The 24,861-nt window shown below is 48.6% G+C and overlaps 1 protein-coding gene across 1 annotated transcript in view; it reads right to left on the bottom strand.

The window, feature by feature from the left end:
• Nucleotides 1–23,022, bottom strand: part of SHISA2 (shisa family member 2) — a 79,657-nt gene extending 56,635 nt beyond the window's left edge. Inside the window, exon 1 of the mRNA XM_086935179.1 lies at nucleotides 21,323–23,022. Coding sequence (XP_086791305.1) covers nucleotides 21,323–21,620 — 298 coding nt within the window. The 5' untranslated portion in view covers nucleotides 21,621–23,022. The remainder of the gene's footprint in view (nucleotides 1–21,322) is intronic.
• Nucleotides 23,023–24,861: the final 1,839 nt, after the last annotated feature.

The following is a 24,861-nucleotide window of genomic DNA, read 5'->3' on the forward strand; positions in this document are numbered from 1 at the left end:
TGAAGCATGCCCGCCTCACCACATGAAAGAGCCGCGCGAGTGTCCATTATGCCTGCGGTCGCAGCTTTCCTGGGAAAGAGCTCGCGCCACAACTGCAGCCGCTTTTAAAACAACCCGGCATCCGATGGGGCCGAGAGCGAGAGGGCGGGCGGAGAGGCGCCCCTGGCAGACTCTGCTGAACGCACAAACTGAGCGCACGGGGGTCAGACTCCTGGGAAAGAGACTACCTCTGAAGGAGCACCAGAGGTAATCCGTCCATGACTGGAAACCTGGCGCTGCAGCCGCCGAGACACGTCATTCACAGGGTGGTTGCACTTTTAAGTATAAAAAACACTCTTATGTTTCTTATTGGCGCAAACAGGAATCTATTGGGAACATTTTTGGATGGAAAAGAACTGTAGTCAGTAAAAATGTTAACTATACGCCCAAAAGAAGCGTCAAATAAAAGGCAGCCCTTCAAGGAAACAAACAGCCCAGGTCACTAGCACTTATGAGTCAATAATGGGCGCAAATGCCATGTTCAGCCTGCTGAAGCGCTCCAGGCAACCAATGCTTGCTTGCACCAATGCTTGTTTGGAGGGGGCTTACCAAAATACATACCTATTTTTTCTCCTAGGCCTCAATTAAAAGTATGTGTTTTTAAGGGCTCTGGCGTTCTACCAACAACAGGAATACATTGGCTCCGTCTGTGCCTCCTTCACCCAACTCTTGCCAGTGATTGGGGTCCCTATAAAGAGGGAGTACAACATTTGACCCCATATTCCACCATAGTAAGGAGAAAATTCTGACACTGACCTAGGTCATGTTGCAGCTGTGCCTCCAACTTGTTATTTCCCTCATGAAAAACGTTTGGCCACTAGCTGCCCGGCTTAGCCACAGCAGTCTACACCTAAACGGATGTAAACAAACCCTTTCATAAACAGACTAAAATGGAAGGGTCAAACATTCGCACTTGCACAGATGAACTAGACGGCTCACACCCATCCTTGTACACACGAGGCCTTGGAAATCGTTCTCTATCCTGAAACACTAGAGAGGTGTTTTACAAGATGCCTTTATGGTTGGCGAGGATAGTCTTTTTTTAGTGCCAAATAGGTCTCCCTAATACAAAGAAAAACCTCCTACCCTCAGAAAAAATCCTGCCGAGATTTCATCGTGGGAGTGTGAAAAGCTGCTAAAAAAAAGGTTCTCCCACTCATGTATGAGAAAGGCTTCCCTGCAATACCAGGAAACAGAAACAGCCCGGTTTGTGTGTATAACTCTTGATGTTCTGATTCTGAACAATATTCACAGTGTTTAGGGTCATTGGTGTCAATTCAAGACTTCCTGTACCTCGTAAGCAGGAAACACTTTACTGCGCTCACTTCATGGTTGGCAGACTTTTGGGGCCAATCAAAAGATGAATGGATGGATGGATGACTTCAGACCCCTCCCCCCCCCCCCCCCCCCCCCCAATCACACTTTGCCTTCCTGTGGAGCAGCACTCTTTCTCATGCACGAGCCAGCTCTGCGTTCAGGCTAGCATTCTAAAAGCTTACTTGCTGCTAGCCATGTGGAACTGCACAGCCCCCTCCCCCGCCCTCCAATCCAGTTCTTGACCACAAGTGCCAATTTTGCAGGACTAGGCCCAAATCCTGCTTATGGGTATACAGAAGCCCAGTCATTGCCACACTAAGGGAAAGCATTACATGCTGACTGGCGACTCACACCCGCTCATTAACACAATAATAAGATGTCAAACACAACAAACCTAAAACTGTATGACGTGCATGGTGATTATGCAACATTAAAAAAAATCCGAGCATCTCCAGAATGTGATTATTCGTGCCACAGTCCATCAGTGTTTGAAGTTCACCTACATTTTGCCGCTAGTGTCCAAACTTTGTCTCTTCCAAACCTCTAAATCCGTGTGTGGCCTCCCTGTCACCGACTCGCTGTCAATTCTGTACAGGGCTGTGAGGGGCGTCTCTTACAGAAAGGGGCCTCCAAGCAGCACTTACTGCTGGGGCCCAAGATCAAACGTTCCGTGGTTTGGCCTGTCAGGTGGAGTGAATGACTTCCGTCCCCGTGCTGGGTATGAAGTGACTCTGCTGAGGAGGACGAGGCAGATGCCTCGCTGAGAATGATCTTTTCCCTGTCACCCTAGTGCACGCGGTGTGACCTGCGGCAGACACGAACCCTCATTAGCCTCCCTTCGGGAGTCCAGCACTTCCAGAAATTAGATCAGTGTGCACTTTCAGGAGAGTACGTGGGTCGTGGTTAATATCTTGAACCAATTATATTGCGCAATTAAGTTATATATACGTAGTGCTACAGAATGCTGACGCTGACAGCAGGGTGGACAGGCCGCTAAGTGAAACCAACCGTGCTTGACACGCGGCCCAGTCTGCTCGCGCCATGTGCGCGTGACAGCTGATCCTGCTGGTGCGCGTGGGTCCAGTCTGGCGCACTATTATTACTATTTATCATAAATCCGAGAAGCCACCCGAACCCCTCATTCCTGGGAACATTATTTACAGGATAGAGATAAACAGCATTAGCAAAGCTAGCAGGGGTGGCTTTCACGAGCCAACACAAGCAAGACAAAGACGCTCACACATGCAGTTTACTCGGTCAGTAGCATGTACACACGTTTTTATGGCATTAAATCCTGTTCTATTGATTTTTCCATTGCTGGGAGAAAGTGGGAAAAAAGGATTGCTTTCTGTACATAATACACATAGGAGATAAGTAATTGAATGTTTTTGAACAGTGTGATGAATTATTGTACGTTTCAGAAGCAAAAGAGCCCCCTGAAAGAGTAGTACTCGCCTGGCTGAACTCAAAAGCCACTCTATGGGCTTATTTACGAGCCCCTTGCGCCGCCGGTACGTCACTTTTGCCCATATTTAAAGTGATGCACCGATGGCGCAAGGGGCTTCTAAATAAGCCCCTGTATACATTTTCAATCATTGAAAACCATAGGGCAGTCAGAAGCTCCACGGTCAAGCCAGACCTAAAACGACCAGATGGAATGTTTGCATATATGACTTCTTTGCCCGTGGTCTACAGAAGTTTACAAGTGCTGGTAAAGCTACATCCTCCAATAATTTTGATTTACGCGTGAGGCATTCATTTATTGTTTTATACCTATATTTATATAGTGCTTCAAACATCTGGTGAGGAGTCAAAGCTCTTTGCTGGTGGGTAGCACACTACTCCATTCGAGTGTGTATGGTTGGGAGGGTGGTGGTTTGTAGTGTGGTCTGTGTAAGAAGTGTTTCCTGTCATGCGTGATGACCATATTAATAGTATTATCATGGTGATTGTCAAAGCACTTTTTTCCAAAAAAGGGACACTGTTCCTAATGCAAGGTGCTGAAAGTCACCAAATGCATGGGGGTGCAAAAGTCACCCATATGTGAGAAAAGGAAAGTAAAAGAAAGAGAAAAACAGAATCCTTAGGTAAGTGGACCCACAAAAAATGGGGGAAACATTTTGTGTCAATTGCTGCATGGTTACCCAGTATGAATTTCACTTTACACTTGCACGCACCTTTTATTTCCCTCAATTAACCCACTACCCCGCACACCCGCATGCACCATCCGGCAGTCCTATAAAAGATCTCCGATAAAGAGACCCTTCGGGGGGCCCGTAGGGAATTGCAGCGCCGGCCCTACGAGGAGCAACTGCCCGATGATGAAGCATGACATCTTTCGAGGTGTGTGAGGGCAACAGAGGACACAAAATGTTTCCCCCATTTTTTTGTGGGTCCACTTACCTAAGGATTCTGTTTTTCTCTTTCTTTTACTTTCCTTTTCTCACATATGGGTGACTTTTGCACCCCCATGCATTTGGTGACTTTCAGCACCTTGCATTAGGAACAGTGTCCCTTTTTTGGAAATTAGTATTAAAATAAGGAGCATGGACACTGGACCTATTAAATAGCTCCTTGGTCCCCCACTCTCTTTTTTGTATAATAATGTCAAAGCACTTTGGCATGAGGGCCAATGTAGCACGTGATAGCGGCAGTGCCATAGCAAGGATCCCAGGGGCACTAATGCATGCACAAAAAACACCCCATTTGCCCTGACCCAGTTGGGTAGTAAATGATAGGTATAGGGGGTTGATGTCTGTCCCTAGGGCTCTTGCTGCCACTGCACCTGCTGCACTGATAATAAACCACTGGATAGCAGATCGCAGGTAGCATGACTTAAGTATTGATTGGCATGTATTTGAGCGTATGTACGTTTATTATTTTATCCTACAAAGGACAATATTTTGCACAGGAAAATCCCACTCTCTCTCCCCTTTCCCCACAATCTGTATTTTTTTACACCCTTTCACAGTCAATTGCGAGTATAATTAATCATTAGGAAGGCTAGTGACTATCCGCACAGTTCCCACTTTCTGGGTATCCATTACATTCCCAATTGCTAGCCACCCCTCTCCTAAGGACCCCAATATTTCCATCAGTAACCCCAAAAGTAAGACTGAAAAATGTGGCCACTATTGGATTCTCTCTCTCTCTCTCTCTCTCACACTCTCCCTCTCACTGTCTGTTTCTCTTTCTCTCTCTCTCTCTCTCTCTCTCTTACTTTTTGCAAACTGGACTAGGGGTTGGGAAAGGCCAGCATAAAAGAAGCCCCGTACTCTCATGAATCTTTATAATCTATACTATTAATATAAAAAGAGAACACAAACTTTTGAGCCAGGTAAACTCGAGAACCACAGCGCCAATCCACACACTCGATACATCGTAGAAATTGTCAGGGTGTGCAGATGGACATAGGCTATAAAAAATGTAAAATAAACGTGAATTTAAAAATATAAGTTTTAAAAAAAAGTAGTGCCCTGAAAGTAGCGCCGGCCGAGACACTGCGCTGGCCGCGATGTAGCGCTGGCCGCGACGTGCGTGATGACGAGGAGGAGCGGCTGACATGGAGCGGCAGTGAAGTGAGGAGTGCGGGGAGAAGCGGCGGCTCAGGTGCGTCATGACGAGGAGGACCGGCGGACATGGAGCGGCGGTGAAGTGAGGAGTGCGGGGAGAAGCGGCGGCTCAGGTGCGTCATGACGAGGAGGAGCGGCGGACATGGAGCGGCGGTGAAGTGAGGAGCGCGGGGAGGAGCGGCGGCTCAGGTAAGGTAAAGGCACACATTGGAGTCGGGGCGGGAGGGGGTCGGGCGGGAGTGGGTGCGCACACAGGGACGGGCGGGAGCCCTTACTGCACGCAAGCCTCAAATGCTGCCCCCAGCCCCCAACGGCGGCTAAGGTAAGGTAAAGGCACACATTGGAGTCGGAGTGGGAGGGGGTCGGGGCGGGAGCGAGAGCGGGTGCGCACAGAGGGACGGCCAGGAGCTCTTAGTGCACGCAAGCCTCAAATGCTGCCCCAGCCCCCTTCTGCCCCGGGTAACGCTGGGGCGGGCTGCTAGTTATAGATATTTTGAAGAGTCTGCAAAGGCTGTCTACTTTTAGAACTGTCACTGTTACACACTCTAGGATTTTCTTAAAGATGCGTGTCGACACAACCGGGCAGTGGCACACACATACCACAAGCAGAACAAACATTTGTTTTGGGGGGAAATTACTTCATAAGTATAAAGGGGAGAAGCATGTGTCTTTTTGGAATTATAAAAAAGCATATACAACTAAATAAACCTTTTTGCACAGCCCTTGCCAGGAAGAGTGAGTAATGTATATTCAGACCTGCCAACCATGGTCAGATTTCCACCGTGTGAGAGAGGAGGGGCCAGTTAGGGGTGGGGCTTACAGTCCATCAATGCAAGAGTAGCCATTGTTGGACATGGGGGTGTAGCCATGGACAAGGGGAGGGGCATTGTGTGGCAATACAAACACACCTACTGTCCCCCAAAACACAGCTTTGCAGGTTATAGGCAGAGCCACAGAGACGCGCAATTCTGCGGCAAATTTCGCATAATTATGGATGTGCCACTTTTTTCACATACTTCATCATCTGCTGGATAATTTACAGATTTTAACTAACAGAAATATGTCTAACTGATCAAAGTTTCCTAAAAAAAACAGTTCCACTTGTTGCTGTGCAATGGAAAGCCGTTTGTAAAGGTTGACTTCTCATCTTTCAGTAGCTTATTACCGCATTTAGATGTTAAAGTGGCACAAATGAGGTGAAACCTTGGCCAAGGCACTGTTAACATGGGAAAAAATGACAACATAAGGAAGTAATACTATCATAAAACGAGGCGCATTATGCCGCAAAATTTGCCTTTTCATGGCACATAATTTATTCAACCCTGCAGCGTACTTCGGGGCTCTACTACAGCATAGTTCCAAAGGCCCTGGTTATAGGAAGGTTTTATAACCCTGTAGAACCCTCACGCACAAACTGGAAACCCTCTATATGCAGGGGTTTCCAGATTACGCTGTGTTTGCCATGTGGCATCGACCCTTCACCAAGAGTTCTGATATCATATGACACGTGGTGGCACAGTGTGGGTTGGCATGTCATTATGCAATAGAACACTGCTATGATTTCTGTTCCTTCACATGATGAGGTAAATACGAGCAGAAAACTAGAGTGTGGGAGACATGTTTGTGTCCTGCTAAGTCTCACCTAAGTGATTGAGAAGGTCCCCCTTCCTGCACATAAACAATCATTAAAAAAATGCTCTTTGGAACTTCTATGTCTGCTGCATTAAGCAGCACACATAGAAGTTACAAAATGGCATTTAAAGATTGTTTATGTGCAGGAAGGGGGACCTTCCTGCACATAAACAATCTTCCCCTGCAAGAAGACACCCTAGCACTATGGTGCAAGGGTGCCTGCGTTGGCGCGAGGCTGTTGAGTGTATCGCCAGTGCAGGCGGAAACGCGGGGCTGCACCATATTCTTGTACATATAGTTCAGCCATGCGTTTCTGAAGTGGCGGATTGCAGCGTTAAGCCAGGAAGGCTAACACCTCACTCTGCCACTTCCCTTGTAAATATGCCCCTGAGTTTAGCACTTCCTAAGAATGCGCGTTTTTAGATCTCTCCTGAAGTGAGTGGGTTCTTAGATTGAGCGCAACCAAAAACAAATCAGTGCTTTCAGGCCCACTTTTAAGATGTTAGAAACAAAGACCACTTTCATAGTCGCAATCAAAATGGTTTTAACATGTGAGAAACAAGCACTGGCAAAGTCCATCGTTCTCACCTATATGAGAGCTATTATCTTTGCCAATGTCTTTTAGTCACGGTGAAGAGCGTCATGGCTGTTATGCAGCATGGCAAAAAAAAATAAAAAATTAAATGCAATGACGCAGTAACAAGAAGCTAAAAAAAGAAAGAGATATGATGTGGTCAGCACTGGCCACGTCATAGCACCTTTTTTACCCTTATGGCGGGTGAGGGGCAACACACACAACATACGGGTAGAGGATGGGTGGGAAGAGGCACCACGGACAATGGGAGGGTGGGGGGTTGAGAGAAGAGGCAACAGGGGCACAGTTAAGGTGAGAGGAAAGAAGCAACACAATCAATGGGAGAGTGGGGGTTGGGAGGGAAGCAGCAACATGGGCAAAGGGGGTATGGCATGGGAGGGAAGAAGTAACACGAATAGAGGGGGTGGGAGGGAATAAGTAATAATGACGACTGTACTAGCAAGAAAGAAAAATAGTACCTCGATCAAAGTACCAGCAGCAGAAGGATCATCATAATCAAGATGAAGCAATCAGTACTTGGTCCATGCTCCAGACAAAAGAAGAGGAAGTGAAGCCAGCACACGCTGCCCAATTAGGAGGCAGAAAATGAGAATGACAATGAACCTGCGAATGGTAAGCAGTGGGCGGGCTCCAAACCTCATTTGCAAAACAATATCAAATGTGTTAGCACATAAAAAACCGAAAAAGACACATCAATTCTCAGAAGTAACTAGCAGTTGCAAGGACATTTTTCTGCTGTATGGTGGGTGGTCTGTTCCAGTCCCTAGCAGGATTAAAGATGAAAACTCTGGCATTGTGAGTAGGACGACACACAGGATTTAAGCGAAAATTCATTCAGGAATAAAAACAGTCTGCACACCCCTAATTTGAGTGCTGTTGCATTTATAACAGTTGTAAAATGGTTTCGTCTAAATCGTTAGATCTTACCCTGCAGCTGCAAATTATAAGATAGCTTACAGTTTGGTGCAAATCTGTTTCACAGGTTCGTGGATATAAGTGTTCAAAAATTAAGGTTTGTCTTTTCAGTACAAACTCACAGGTGCGGCCAGTGCCGAATATCTATACAAAAAATTCAGGCCCTAAAAACATGGGAATAGAAAGAGAAAAAAAGCAAAAACCCAGATGCCGTGAAAAGTTTGCAATACTAATAAAGAAGTAAGCGGCAGGAATGTAAGCATGTTTGTATTGTTAGTGCAGGGCTTGTACCTTTTAAGCTGAAGCACCTCTGATCTGTTTCTTTTACTTGACAGCTCCCTGAGCAATGAAAAATCCAGGGCAAACTATTTCAAAGGCAGCGTGACCCACTTTTCATACAGACGAGTTGCAAAAGTGACATGCACAGGTAATTGTCAAACTTCTGCATCTAAATACATCCCCCGAGACCCACCCTGGCCTGGCCCACCCATTGTGAAAAGTAGTCTCAGAGCTCCCTGTCCAATGTGCAAGTAGGTGACCATGGAGAAAATGTGCACAGTGGTGTGGCTCACTGGTTAGAGGAGGCAGACCCATAAGCAGAGAACGGCTCGGGACCAGGGTTCAATTCCCAACGGGCAGGGTCGTCGACCAGGGTCAACGGACTCGATAATTCTCGCCTCGGTGCCTACTCTAACCAGGGAAAATACTCGGCAACTCTGGGCAACATTAGCTTGCCTCATCTCTACAACGGCCCCCCACAGACGCTGGGGATGCCTGGTGTCAACTTGGAGATACCCAGTAGGGACCATCTCACAGGGAAAGCCAGGACGGGTTCCCCAGCAGTCTTCAGCGCCAGGACACTCCGATGGTGTAGCAGTGCGCTTTACAAGTACACCCACATTTACATTTTACATGTCGGTGTACAGAAGTCAAAGAGCAAACTGTGCTGTATAAATATCATTTTTATTAATTGGGAGGAACTGATCAGCCCTCTGAAAGCAAATTCAGCGCACCTGCAACAAAAGGATGACAGTATTGGCAGGGAGGATGGCCATTCAAGTCCCTCTCTCACATTTCTACATGAAGAATCAAAGGCACGGGAATGCAGGAACTTGCCCAAGATCACCCAGCTCGACCAGGGCTCTGTACTCCATCAGATCACGGCTGGAAACAAATTCTAACCTAACCAGAATCAACTGTGGGAATGCCCCACTGGGGCACCCCACCAAAACCACAGTTGTGCCCTTCCAAACAGTGGAGAGCGTAGCGGCCCCAGATCTCGGGCACCCAACCCACCACAAAGATCACATCACCCCAATCCCAGAGTCCCCCCCACTAGCTCTCCTTTGAAGGACAACCAATCTTGAAGGTGCCCTGCTGTATCTGAAGCGGCTCCCATTACAACTCCCAACACCCCTCCATGGTGGGAGCAAAAAGGCTGCACGGAAAGACTGTCCTGTACCAGGAGAGATAAACATCAAAAAACTCCAGCAACACTTCAGTAATCCTTCTCGGAGGCCCCACTCAAAATCCAGAACTCGTTTACTGGGATGGGTGCACTTTATCTAAGAACCCACTCACTTCAGGAGAGATCTAAAAACTCACATTCTTAGGAAGTGGTAAACTCAGGGGCATATTTACAAGGGAAGTGGCGGAGTGAGGTGTTAGCCTTCCTGGCTTAACGCTGCAATCGCCACTTCAGAAACACAGGACTGCACCATATTTCCAAGAATATGGTACAGCCCTGCCTTTCTCTTGCGCTGGCGCTACACTTGGCAGCCTAGCGCCAACGCAGGCACCCTTGCACCATAGTGCAAGGGTGTCGGCGTGCAGGGGAGGAAGGTCCCCTGCACATAAACAATCTTTAAATGCCATTTTGTTAACTTCTGTGTGTACTGCTTAATGCAGCAGACATATAAGTTCCAAAGAGCATTTTTTTTAATGATTGTTTATGTGCAGGAAGGGGGGGGCACCTTCTCAATCACTTAGGTGAGACTAAGCAGGACACAAACATGTCTCCCACACGCAGCACCAAGTGCAGGGTTCATACCCACTATGAGGGCACGCATAGCTTATATGCATGTCATGAACGCAACGCAAGAGTTTGTATCACTTTATAAAGATTACAATAAATCCCTCCACCAAAGACAGAAGACTGATGCTGTATTCTGATGCTGGGAAAATACAAGGTACACGGAGATTGGTACAGATCTCAAGACCTAAAATCCTTAGTATAGAAACGAGCTGCGCTTCGCAGAAACTGCAGTGCCGGGGCACTTTTGGCTTGGAAAACTTCCTGGGATACTAATTGAAAACGATCGACCATTATATAGCACACATCTCGAAATTAAAGTTTGGCGCTTTGGTATCAGATGTTATGCAATTGCTCAACCTAGCTTTGAAGAAGGGCTGAACATGCTTAGCGACCTGGAAGGATTGGTTCAAACTGGGGATTTGGAGGTTACACGCAAATCTCTTCAGCATGAGTGCAACCTGTTGAGCTTATGGAGAGTGTAAGGCAAGGCCTCGGACAGTAACAGACATCCTTGCATCAAGTGATCAACCAACAGAGCAGCTTGATTGAGATTGCAATCGGTGAGTTGTAAATTCCGGACTAAACTCTGCAGCATGCACTCAACCCTCTGAGCGAGCGAGCATTTGACTATTTAGTGCAGAGTACATATTAAATCAATATCTCACATGCTCTCCTAGATTGAGAATTCCGATTGCCATTTGTAATGAATAAAATGGGCGTGGTCGTGCTTAATTCACGCCAGTTTCAGCTGTACACGTTACTTTATGGTGAAGAATCTGAAATCGCAGAGGATTGGTTGGTGAGCCACGGTCTGGCCGGCTTCCTGCTCTGACGTCACAGTTCTTGCATACGTCAGTAAGCCCCGCCCCGCCCCTACCCCCCACAGCTGCCTCTGCTCGACAGTCAGCCTGCACCTGTCCTCTCTCTCTGAGCGGCCGTGCCTAATTGCATGCCAAATGTGGCCATGGGTATTTTTTTTATCGCTACACCAGCCAAAAGACCCCACTAATGGCATTTCAGAAGAGAGACAGAGCTGTGACGAAAAAATATTTTAAAATATTCCTCATAGATAATTCATCAAATGTCCGCATCCAATGCAGGCGACTTAACATTGTCAGTGTCCCGTTGTAGCTAAAAGCACATGGGTGTTCTCTGTATGACATTGGTTAAGGTGCTGGGCCTGCTTGCAAAACAATTTACCCAAAATAATTGTGATTTCACAATCAACTGTTAGACTGTGCTTCTTAATATTAACGGTTTTAGTAAGTCAAGTTGCATATATACATAGACCAGCATAAGGTATGTATGGCCTGCTTTAAAGACCTAAACGGAACCGAGACCCTTAAATACAGCCCTGTTTTTACATAAACAACATTTGTGTAAGTGAATGTGACTGGATTCAGCTGTGGTCACTCCCAGGCCAGCTTCACGCTTGCCACTTCTAGGCCAGAATTGTACCTGACCAGTCACAAATGGATTCTACTGGAACCAGCTGGTAGCATGAGAGTTTTTGACACTTGACTATCTAATCCCATATCTACATGTAATCCGAATGTCACAGGTTTCAAACCAAGCAAAATAGCTTACTAGGTTTAGCGCCTGCAGAGAGGAGAAGGGGCTGGCGGTGGTATTGAAATAGACCTCCTGTGATTTTCCTACCCGTGGGTCCTCACTGCTGGTCAGTAAAAGCTGAATAAAGTGCCCCAACTGTCCAGTTTATTTCCAAATGCGTATACTCGTTTGAGTTGGTTTCTGTATTTAACAACTATGGCTTCCCTTATTTTCCACTGGGTATAAAGTGACAAATATAGCCTTGCAACGTTAGTGCACCCGAGCTAGGATTAGATTATGTGGCCTACAGGTTGCGCATATCTCTACAGCAGCTGCTAAACCACCTGAGCTACATTACTGAAATTGGAATGTGTGAGATGCAAGTTACAGGTAGATCTTCAAAGCAGGCACTAAAGACAAGAAGCTACCTTGCTGGGTTTGAAATCTGAAAGTTGCGAATTACACACAGATTTTAGCAGCAGATACTCAAGTCTCTAATCTCATTAGGACTAGATAGTCCAATGTCAAAAACCCTGATGTTGCCACCTGGTACTAGGAGAAACCACTGGTGACTGGTCAAGATGTTGGGCAGGAGGTCACAAGTGTTGGGTTGGCCGGGTAGTGATTGGAGCTGAAACCACTCACCTGCTGTTACACAAATGTTGTTGACATACAAAGCAAGGCTCTATTTGGGAGCCTTAGGTCGCATAAAGATCTTTACAGAAGGCCATAAACACTAGGCCTTGTTATTTATATATGCAAAACTATCTACTAGCATTGTGGTTACTATCAGTACTAAAAAGTGTGGTCTCAGAGTTGTCTTTGAAGTCATTAACATTTTTTTTATTGTTCTGCTGTAGGCCTCCATACTTGAGCCAATGCCCTAGATTGGTTTAAACCAGTGACACTCTACACTAGGGATCTATGAATTATTTTTATCTGAATTTATCAGGATTTTTATTTAGTGGCATAGCTGGCATGGGCTGGCGGCTTCGAGGGGGCTGGACATATGGTATGGCTTCAGGCCATACACACACAACCAACCCTCACAAACGTAGTACTTATTTGGTTAATGCGATCCCTGGCAGCCACAGCACGCCTCTGCGGATAAATTTATAATATGTGATTTTGGGCCTGATGTATCAAAGGGTTTTACTATTCTGAGTCTATGGGGAAATGTGCTAATGTATAAGGGCCTATGGTTTGTATACAATCACTTTATTTTTGTCTCACTCACCACACCAATCATGACTCAGTCAACCAATTTTTATTCAAAATTTTCCATTAAACGCTAATAATCAATTTATAATACGAATATTTGTTTTTCTTTACACTTACTGGCAAGTTCATACAGAATCTTAAACCCCTTCTTGTTGTTATGCCTGAAATGGCCTGGTTCCCGCACACAAAAAAGGGAGCTGAGTACACATATTCTAATCTATAATTGCTCAGTGGGTCACAATACAAACTGTATTGTGTCTGTGTACTAGTGTCTGGAATACAGAAAACAGAATCTTAAAGCCCTTCTGGTCCCATCATGACCCTTTGGTAAGCCAGAATGTATCTTCTACCTGAGGTCTTGGGCCTCATTCACAAAACTTGTTTTCACATGTTAGTCTGCTTTGCACGCACAAATAGCCTTTTACAAATGTAAAACCACCTGCAATTCACAGAAGTTAGTTTTGCAGTCGAAAAAGGATTTCCTCACACGAGGATTTCTGTCTGAGTACATCTTCTACACTGGGTGCTGAGTGGGGCTTAAGGGCCTGAATGCCCTGGAACCCACAGACGTGCACATTTGTAAGTATTAACAAGCCGTGTTCTGCCCCTTCAAACCTTGGCAATGGTCAGTATATCCCTTTCCAGGGTGGGGAGAGAAGGAACACACCCAAGAGTAGTGGGGTTGTAGTGGAAGGACTTTTCTATGGGGAAGAAAATGAGTTCCCCTTGTAGAAAAAAAAGAATGGTTAGCAATTGCGTTTGGACTTGCTCTTTTTTTTAACACATGCAAAAAAGTACGGGATTATATTTTTGTTAGTGAAAAATTAATTCATATTTTGTTCAGAGTTATACCTGCAAAATCGATATTTGCACAGATATAACCAGGAAAAATGTTGTGACCTTCACGCGTGTTTGATTCCAGACTCCTTTTTTTTAGATTCAGGCCCCCTGTACTTCTGTACAAGGCGCATTGCCCCGTTTAGAGATTCTTTGGGAAATGCTGATGTTCTCAGTGAATACTCAGTGTGCAAACATTCAAGGTCTGAACAGCACTGTATAAAATACAGGCAAAGTTACGAGTGAAGCTGGTGTGGGCATGACCTGTTGCGCCTGGTGAAGATATGCGATGGCCAGGCGCTAACAGTTTTTCCTGGCTCCAGTTGTATCCTAAGGGTTTTTGGAGCTCGGCAATTTAAATTTTTACAGAAAAAAATGCACTTATGCCTGTCGGGCCGCTACAACCTTTAGATACCTACAGTATAAAAAATAACTTCCGTTTACTTTGTCGCTCGTGTGGAGAACTCTGTCCTGCTGTCCTGCTCGCCATTGTCCTGGCTGGGAGCCAACGCCTGTTTGTGTGGGGAAACTTTGCCTGACAGTCCGGCCGCAGTGGAGGTGAGAGGCGCAGGCGAGCGGGACTGCGAGGACCAGCATTCCATCGGTCATCGCCAGCTGGTTCCTCTTCCCGCCGCGCCGCGCCCCCTCCCAGTGCCGCGCCCCCCCGCCTGAATCTGCACTTAACTCCTCGCGGCCCCCGCTCCGCGGGTGCCGCTCGTGTGGAGAACTCTGTCCTGCTGTCCTGCTCGCCATTGTCCTGGCTGGGAGCCAACGCCTGTTTGTGTGGGGAAACTTTGCCTGACAGTCCGGCCGCAGTGGAGGTGAGAGGCGCAGGCGAGCGGGACTGCGAGGACCAGCATTCCATCGGTCATCGCCAGCTGGTTCCTCTTCCCGCCGCGCCGCGCCCCCTCCCAGTGCCGCGCCCCCCCGCCTGAATCTGCACTTAACTCCTCGCGGCCCCCGCTCCGCGGGTGCCGCTCGTGTGGAGAACTCTGTCCTGCTGTCCTGCTCGCCATTGTCCTGGCTGGGAGCCAACGCCTGTTTGTGTGGGGAAACTTTGCCTGACAGTCCGGCCGCAGTGGAGGTGAGAGGCGCAGGCGAGCGGGACTGCGAGGACCAGCATTCCATCGGTCATCGCCAGCTGGTTCCTCTTCCCGCCGCGCCGCGCCCCCTCCCAGTGCCACGCCCCCTTGTCATATTTAGGTGTACCTGCTCACGCGCATCGCGGGACGCGCGCGGGGCGGCCACCGGGGCGAAGACCGGGCAAAGAGCGGGCCGTTCTAGGCCGTTAGAGGCCGGCAGAGACCGGACCGGGCCACCCCTCTGACGCCTCGGGTCTTCTATACCTCCCCCTACATACTCCAGCATGGCGACCAGATCCTCACGAAGCAAGCCTGCCCAACAAGGTACAAGCACTTTGGACAAATTCTTCCCGAAGACGAGTAACCTAGCTAGCAAATGCTCGTCAATCCCTGAGGCCCACCTTGAGATGGGCCCGGAAAGTGTGTTTCTGGATCAGGGGGACACCTTTTCCACAGAGGCGAGTACACCGCTCACACTGGATGCCTCCCATATGTTATTAATGGATAGCATTGATCAGACGATTGAGTCGGTCCTTCAGCAATTAAGAACTCCCTTGAGGCAGAGGGACAGGAACTCCCCCCGGCTATCTGGGATCTCTGATCACGCTACCACCCAGGATAATAGAGGAACAGTCCTACAAGACGCAGGTCAGGCTGACTTGCCCATAGATGCTGTGGGTAGCATAGCACAGCACCCCCCTAAAAGGAAAAGGGTTAGGAAGGCCAAGAAGGCGAAGAGGGCCAAAGTGGACACAGTAGAGCTGAACCAGACTGACAGCATAGACATTTCTGCCTCTCCTGACCTTAATTTATCAGGGCCTAGGCCGATTTGTAGGGGCTCTCCAGCTCCCACCCCCCTACCCTCGCACACGGGTCCTTTCATCTTTGGTGGGTCATCTTCTACTTCTACCAGCACTGATTCCCTAGTTAATACACTCACTGTTATTATGAGGGATTTGTTGACTCCCATTGCAGCCAAACTGGACGCCATAGAGTCCAGATTGAAGGCCCTGGAAAGCACTCACCTAAGGAAAAGCCCCGGGACAGATAGAAACATGACCAATCCTACTCCAGTTCCCCGGGCCTCCTTGGTGAATAGCCTGCGGCCCGGTATACCGTCTCAGGGGGCTATCGCGGCACTGCCGGGCACGGCTGGGGCGCATGGTTCCCAGGCGCCCCCCTCGTTGCCCTCGGCGCCCAGGCCCCCTGTTCCGGCCCCAAGGAGATCGAAGCAACTCCCAGCGCCACAGACTGGGGGAGCCGAGATTCCTACAAATGGCACTACTGAGGGTCGTGCTCCCCAATGTGATAGGCGTAGGGTGGTCAACCTGCCCCCAGAAGCGGTCCCTTACACGGTAATTATGGTGGGAGTACCTGAGCTAACTGGTGATATGAGGGAGCCCCAAGACTCGTTACGTAACAAAGTGATAAGCTGGCTTAGCATCAACAGACCGTTGCCCCCTAACCTGAAAGGTGAGGTCTTGATGGCTAGGAGGATCCCCTGGATTGGTTACACCCCAAAGAACAAGGCTGGGGACTGCATCATCATAAGCTTCAAAAGCCCCCACGTAGCCAACTATATTTCTAATTGGCTTGCTAGGCCTGATAAGTCCAACATAGAATTAGTCCCCCTCTCGTACTTTTACCCAAATGCAAACAACACAGAGGCAAGGGGAGAGAAGGGGTGGACTAGGGTGGGCTATGCCGTGGATGGCTCACGCTACAGACCAAGGCACCACCCTTCGCACGCCCAGGCAAGTTTCATACATTATAATAGATTCTCCTGCCTAGACCAGGTCGACTGACTACAGAGCAGTGGTACCTCGTCAGGCGCGGGGAAGATGGCAGATGAGGCTCTCAGGGGGGCGGATGAGAGCAGAACCCCTGTAGCTGGACCTGGATCCCTGGTCAATGCTAAAGGCAAAGAGCAAAGTCGGGTGGGAATGACTGAGGCCCCTGCAACAGAACACGCTCCACCTAACAGTGGTGATGGTTTGGGCTTCCAGGGGACCTCTCACAACGCTGGGATTGGCCACATCCCACAACCCGGGGGGGTCGAGCTGGCTGGCTCACCTACCAGAGAGCCAGGAATCCACCCAATTACCGACTATATGCAATCCCCTACTGAGGGCCAGGGCGCTCTACCGATAGATCAGGGAATGAGAATTGTTTCTTGGAATGTAGCGGGTATTGCAAATAAGGAAGGCACACCGGAGTGGGACCAGCTACTGGCCAGTAGCGACATCCTACTCCTGCAAGAAACTTGGGCACGGGACACTATAACCAGGAGTGGGTTTGACATATTTGAGATTCCTGCCAAATGGGGCGGGAGGGGGAGGCCGTCGGGCGGGCTGGCGATCTGGATTGCGAGTCACACTGGATGTCAGGCGGAACAGGTACTTACGTCCTCGCAGGACATCCAGTGTGTTCGGCTCACATGGCCTGGCAAACCATCATGGGCCATTGTGAATGTCTACTCTCGGCCGGTTGCTGCGCCTGACGAATCCCCCACCCTAAACGACCTCTCCTCCTTTCTGGGGCAGTTGCCGGGAGATCTCAAGGTGGTGCTTGGAGGAGACTTCAATTGCCACTTTGAACCCCTGGAGGGTATGTTAGAGGGTGCCCTCACGGCTGAAGATGATTATTGGGGAGTCCCACCATCGTCCTCCCCTTATCCTAAAGCCTGGTCCCCCCTTGTAATACAACTCATGTCCCTTACCCTGAACTACGCACTGAGGGCATGTAATGGGCGCACCATCTCCGATACACCCTCAGTGTGTACTTTTAATAGGAGGGGTCATGAGTCGAGGCTAGACTACATCATGGTGGATATCTCACTTTGGCCTAAGGTCCACGATTTTAGGGTAATAAATAGGTCGGATAGCGATCATAACGCCCTATGCTTAAATATCCAGTGGCCTCCCCATGCAGTGGGAAAAGTGGTAGAAAACTCTGGGGGAGAGGAGGGGGATTTGGTCCTCAAAACCAGTAGGCGACGGGTTAAGTGGGGTAAACTGGTGAGCTCAGAAGAGGCCATTAGCAAACTATACGGGCTGGCAATCCCAAGGTTTATGGAGGTGGATGCACTGCTAAACGCACCAAGAACCCCGGAATATAACGAGAAGCTGGGCGACATCCACCAGGGTCTTGTAAGAGATTTGGCTGAGGTATTCCACCCGCTGGTGCCAAATAGGAAGAAAAAGACCCGTGTTCCCACGTGGTATACCTCTTCTTGTAGGGCAGCAAAGTCTGAGCTCATTGCTGCAATAAAAGAGGGGTCAAGCAAGGCTGAGGTGCGCGCCCTTAGGAAACACTATAAAACAGTGATGGCGTCTGCCAGGACCGACTGGGACTGGAATCACTGGCACGATCTTTGTGATGCCCTAAAAGTTAGGGACTCTCGTAAATTCTGGGCCCTTGTCAACAATGGCACAGGGGAACTTAAGAACGCAGTAGAACCAAACATTGCCCCTGAGGTCTGGGAGGCCCACTTTGGGGAACTCTATAAAGAAACCAATCCCTGTCCCGTTACAGCTCTGGAGGCGCTCTCTGGCATGCAGGACTGTGAACTGGAATTATCCCTGGGGGAAGTGGAGGCAGCCCTGAAGCAACTACCACCGGGGAAGGCGCCGGGTCTAGATAGGCTACCGGGGGATTTGTTTAGGCACCATTTGGACATCTGGGGCCCATACCTTCTTGTTCTTTTTAATGCCATCATAGGAGGTATGCCAATCCCCGGGTCGTGGCTGGGGGCAGAGATTGTTCCGATCCATAAGAAGGGATCTACTCTGCTCCCCGCCAATTATAGGCCCATTAGCCTAATAGATGTCCCCCAGAAGCTTTTTGCGCGCCTCATCCTTAATCACCTCTTGGATTGGGTGGAGGAAAATGACATCATGACCCCCCTTCAGGCTGGCTTCAGAAAGAACACCTCGACCATGGACCAGATCTTCCGCCTTCTTCTCCTTTATTGGAAGACTGTCACCATAGAGGGCGGTAGACTGTACATGGTCTTCGTGGATCTGAGGTCAGCCTTCGACCTAGTCCCTAGAGGGAAACTTTGGGAGGTTCTGCATCAATTAGGAGTGCCCCCACACCTTCTTAGTACCATCATCAGGCTTCACGAGAACAACTATGCCCAAGTAAGGTGTGGGAGGGATGGTAAGCTCTCGGGCAAATTTCCTGTCCTCAGAGGAGTCAGACAGGGCTGTGTCCTGGCGCCAACCCTTTTCTGCCTTTTCATTAACAGTGTCATCCAACATCTTGACACTGTTGAGGACAATGATGCCCCGGTTTTGGCAGGCAGGAGGGTTCCGGCAATCATGTTTGCTGATGATACCCTCCTGCTTTCCAAATCCCCCATGGGGATCCAGAGGATTGTAAATGGTTTTGGCCTTTTCTGTCAGCAACATGGGTTGGAGGTCAACACAGAGAAGACTAAGTTTATGATCTTCAATCCCCCAGCGAGAACCAGACCCAACCCAAAACTGGGGGAAGTTAGCCTTGAGAGGGTCTCGACCTTTGTCTATCTGGGGGTAACTCTACAAGAAAACCTGGCCTGGGACTCCCAAATAGCAAGATCAAGGTTGAAGCTATCCCAGCTAGCGGGTGCACTCCTGAAGGTGGCAAATAAATCCACCTTTAAGCCTGTAAGCCCGGCTATCGAAACCTATAGAACTCAAGCGAAGGCAGCAGCCATGTATGGCAGCGAGCTGTGGGGTTTCAAAGCAGGGAAGGCACTGCTAGCGGTGGAAAATACATTTTTGAGACGCCTGCTTGCTCTTCCGAAGGGAACGCCACTGCTCCCCCTAAGAATGGATTTGGGCTTGCACTCCATCGTTGAAGATCTTTTATCTAAACCCGTGAAGTTCTGGCATCGGATATGGTCCACCGAAGAACTGCATCATTATAGGCAGGACCTTATCCATGTACTGAGGTTGAATGGCAGTAACAAAATCCCCTGGCTGGCTTTTATTAAATCAGAATTGTCCAGCTTGAACTTGTCAGACCTCTGGGATGATCCAGTTCACGGGTGTCAAAGGATCACACGCAAAACTCTTGCCCAGCTGTACAAAAACAAAAATCTGGCTGATATGGTTAATGCTCACAGCACCGGCACCCTTACGAGTTGTTTTATGGAGTCCAAAAATTCTTACCTTTTTGAACCTTTTATGGATTTTATCTTTCCATTGTTGGCGAGGAAATTGTTTCTGCAATGGAGGTTTGGCACACTTCCGACTAAAGTATTTACACACAAATGGCGCCCTGGGGGTGACAAACTCTGTCCCTGCTGTAAAACCAAGAACGAAGATGACCTGCACATAATGTTTGTCTGCCATGCATACCGGAATCCCAGGAAGCGTTGGATTGCTCCGCTGTGTCGGAACCTGGGTTTTCGTGAGTACCTTCAAGCATACAGGGTTATGAAAACCAATACCCTGGGACATATTGTTTTTGCGGTGTCGAAATTCTTAATGGCAGCTTGGTTAATAAGGAAAAAAATGACCCCCTGAATTGGTGCCTTACCCCATGCAGATCCTCTAGTCTTTTATATGTAAATATTTCTGTACTATATGAATTCCATTTTATTGTGTATCTATGTATTGTATTTTACTGTGTCTTTTATGGCCCATTGTGGCCGAAATAAAGAATTTTTGGAATTGGAATTGGTTTACTTTGTTCTCACAATCATTCCGAAATCTGAAATAGAAAACCTTGTGAGCAAGCGGGACAAAACATCCAAAGGACTTGGGCAGGCTTGGGATATCCTCCCAAAAATGTTGATCCTCAATTTCTCATTTTATTGACAAAAAAATTGATGTAAAATTTCAAAATGTGAAATGATGTTGGGGTTGCCAATTTAAAAAACACTTTGCCAAGTGCAATTGAAAGATGGCTATTGTTTTTCAGACCCAATTACGAAGTGGCTAAGCCAATCCCCATCTCCCTTCTTGACAGAACCAAAATAACATAATGTATTAATTCCTGGGGCATTTTCCAGTCAATAAATAAAAACTTTTAAGCAGCACTTAACTCCTACTGGGGTCTCCAATCGTTGTAATACAGATGCTGTAAATAGAGCCATACTATTTACTGATAACTGTCTAATAAACGGATTAAAATGTACCCAAAAGCAATCAGGACATTCTCTCGGTGGGTTTTATTGACTGAAGCTATAAATGAACCAGTTACGGAATTCATAATTCAGTATAGTTTACGTGATATGCAGCAAACATCTTTTGATCAACTATTTTAGGACTTTAATTGCCGCAGAAGGCAAAGGCGGCCCTGTTTGTTTCCAGGCTGAGACCTTAACAGTAGCTTTCTAAATTAGGTGCATTTGACCCAAACAAGTTTTGCCTCTGTTTGAGGCAGAAATGGAAACATGTAACCACAGCTCTGCTTTGCACAGCTTCGCCCTCCTGTGCAGCGCCAGTAAAGTTTGCTGGGGTTTTCCGTCCTCCCCCGCCATCTCGAGGTCGATTTAGGTACTGCAGTCGCCAAATGACAGGCTGTAACTCCTTACCTGCAGCCGAGTCCTGGTCGTCCTTGTCAGTCCGGCCGTGCTCCGGCGACCCCTGCTGGCGGTCGTTGCTGCAGCTGCCCTGGTCCAAGCGGGCCTCAGCCGAGGCGCAGCAGTAGCGCAGCACGCAGGTGCCGCAGCAGATGGTGGCGTCCTCTGCGTCGAAGCGCTCGGGGCACTGGAAGCCGTCTCGCCAGGTACTCTGCGGGTCCAGCCAGCCGTGACAGTATTCCCCAGAGCCCAGGGCCGGGACAACCAGGAGCGCCAGGAGCATCAGCAGCCCCTGCGCCCGGGGAGGCATGCTGCGGGGAGGACGCCCTGCTCCCCCGGCGCGCAGCACAGGTTGGCACCGGTACAGGTAGACTAGAGGCTGCTCTCAGTGACGGGGTAGTGGAGTAGCCAGAGTACCATGTGCCCTAGTTCAAGGAAGGAAATTGTCCCTCTGGTTGAGGTCCGAATAGTAAAATTTAGCAAAATGCAGGGTTGTTGTTCTCCTCAAGCCTCGTGGCATCGGTGCCACTGCACCTGCTGCACCAATGGAAACTACGCTCCCTGTGATAGGGGTAGTACACGATTAAAGGGATCGATAATCATCAGGCGTTTACAGGAAATGAGATCAAAAGTAGTGTAAAGCCCACGTTAGTGGTTCAGGACGACATTCACGAGCTTCCGTTGCAGTCCGTAGCACCGCTGGTGCAGTCCAAGAGCGGGGCAGAGCACCGGGGGAGTGGATTCTGCTGCCTCGGACGTCCTGGTGATAGTAGGGCGGCCTGAGCACGGGCCACACAGAACACAAATCCCAGTTGCTGCGGTGTGAGCGGGTCCACAAAAGTTACACTTGTAGGGTCTCTGATCGCAGCGTCAGTTTCCAACGTAGGGGTAAAACTTGAGTTGTGAAGGGCACTGGGGCGACAGGAGAGCCTGGCAGGCTCTCTCTCGGAGTAGGGATCTGATGTAATCCCTCAATACATGCGGGTCTGGGGTGTGCTGGGCTCGCCACAAATCCCCGCTGCAGCTGTGACGTCACTCGGGGTCTCCCCTGAGAAGGATGCCCTATATCAGGGCTTTGGGGATGCTCCTCTCTCTCTTTCTGTTACTTTTCTTCTTGCATGTTAGCTGAGGAGAGGTTGGACCCAAAGTCCCCACAGAGAATTTTACTCCGACCCTACAGACGGAACCCCGGAAACGAGCAGCAGAGCCCAGAAGGCAGCCCCCACCCGTCATTCACCGGCTCCTCCGAGACATCCTGGAGCAGAGCTCCCCGCCATCCCCTCCCGGCGCGCACACACAAGTCCCTCCTTCCTGAACGAGAACTTCAAAGCTTCGCCGCCTCCTCCTGGGCACAGCGCTCACAAGTTCTCCAAAACTTTCCTTTGCTCTCCTGGCGCCTCCGTAACACTTCTCTCCGCCACAGTGGGCACAGGAACGGAAACTCGACCCCCAGCAGCATTCAGCTTGTCGTGGTTTCTTAACATAGTCACCGTGAAGAACAATATCACAGTCCAGGTAGCGCGGTCCTCATTCCACATGCTCCGTGTACCGGAGGTGCGCGCCTCTCGTTCCCACCTCCACTAGCGCGCCCAGCCGCTCCGCTGCCCGGGCTGTGGCGCCGCCGCTCCCCCGGCAGTGCTGCGGCGTGTGAGTGACAGCTCTCAGGGCTGGAGCCGGTGTGCAGCCTGCGAGCCTCCAGAGGAGTGAGTGAGCGGCAGCCAGGCGCTGCAGGAGGAGTGCAGGAGCCGGGGCCTTCTCTCGCCCCTCCGCCCCTCCTTCCTCCCTGCTCAGGGAAAGTTACACACCAGTGGCTCTGTCTGGCTTTTCCCTCTGTTATCATAGGCGCCCGGCTCCCCCCTCCTGCACAGAGGGGAGCATGCGTGCTGGAGGGGCCGTGGCGAGAGCGCTGGCAGGGGGTGAGGGGGACACCCCTAGAGAGGTTTCCCTCATGAGCAGACACGGCACCCCTAAGCTCAGCTCTAGAACCCCCAGAGCGCTATTTATACATATACGTCAAATGTTGCTCCATTTAGTTTACTTCAAACACTGGGACTTATTTACAAGGCCCATGCGCCACTTTTGAGTAATTTTTAGCATTTTCGTCATTTTTAAAATGTCAAAAGTGGCGCAAAGGCCTTATAAATCTGCTCCTTTTGGTCTCTTTCGAACACCGTTAAGTGTCTACCCAACTCTTGGATTTGTGTCTACATGTTTTAACAATACAAGGGATTAATTAAAATCGTCATGTTGCATAGTGTGGAAATGGACTGTTGGTATCGAATGCTAATTATTAATTTATTTGCATATTAAATGGCCTACTCCCTAAAATATGCCAAGAAATAAACAGTGGAAGCTCGTGATTTATGCACAGAGGCACCGCCTTGACTTCGGATACCGAATGGTTTAAAACGGAATGAAGTGTTTTTGAAAGGAGCTGGAACAGTGGTGGCTGGTGATATTTCAAAGTAGTGAGGCATAAAAGTTAGGGATGAGTGTTCCATCACAATCGCTCAATATACATCAAACCTTCACTCGCCACCTCAAAGACATATTTTGTAAAATGCTATCATCATTAGCAAAAAAAAAAAACATTGGCACCTCCCACACGCATCAGTCCATTAATATTGATTATTAAAAATGTTTTAAATCAGGACCAAACAAGAAGTATTGATGTATAACACAGTGAACCTCAGTGTTAGTGACAATAACTTTATGCAAAGTGATAATGTGTATCGTACACATCAAATCTTTGCCATGACTCACAAAAAGATGAACAGTTGCTACACACTCATACCCTTGACCGTTGCCCGGTGGAGCTGTCCCACGCAGCTATTGAGGAGTCTGGCTATGGTTCACCCCCTCGGCCGTCACCTACCCAGCCGGACAGCGGACATTGGTTCTCACGGTTCTTCACGGTTTTATCAGTCTGCCTCTTAGACTGCTTTCAATGCTTTACTCCCCCTGAAGTACTATCCCCCCTTCGGTCTTCCTGACACTATCTGCATTCCTCTCACCTGTTTTTCCTCCCCCATTCCTTCCTTTCCCCATATGACCCGAGTCTTGGGTTAGGCTACGCGCTAATAACTTATTTTATCGTGTCATCTCATGTTTTTCTCCTCAGCCTATACTTGTAACTGCAACTGTAACTGATGTAACTTACGTAACCAGTAACCTGCGGATCCTCATGTGAAGCGCTCTGATACCTCCGGGTCTAGCCAGCGCTATATAAAACGTTGCAAATAAATAACATATATCCACTAATAGTGATTATTCAAGATTTCAAGGATTCATACAAACACATGCTACGGATGTGGTGCCATTCACCCATTTGTCGGTATTATACAGACAAGTAAGACCCATTATCATAATTACTCACCCTGGTACAGGATAATCCTGGATCTGTGGTAGATATTGCACCTGTTTTATTATTTTGATGCTTGAGATGGTCTATGGAGAAAAAGAGAAGCAGAAAAACGTATATACATGTAAAGACGTCCCTACAGGAGTATGAGTCGGTGGTCACTAGATCAAACTTCTAGGCAGAACCCCAT

Source organism: Lissotriton vulgaris, chromosome 8 (genome assembly GCF_964263255.1).
Source record: "Lissotriton vulgaris chromosome 8, aLisVul1.2, whole genome shotgun sequence".
NCBI lineage: Eukaryota > Metazoa > Chordata > Amphibia > Caudata > Salamandridae > Lissotriton > Lissotriton vulgaris.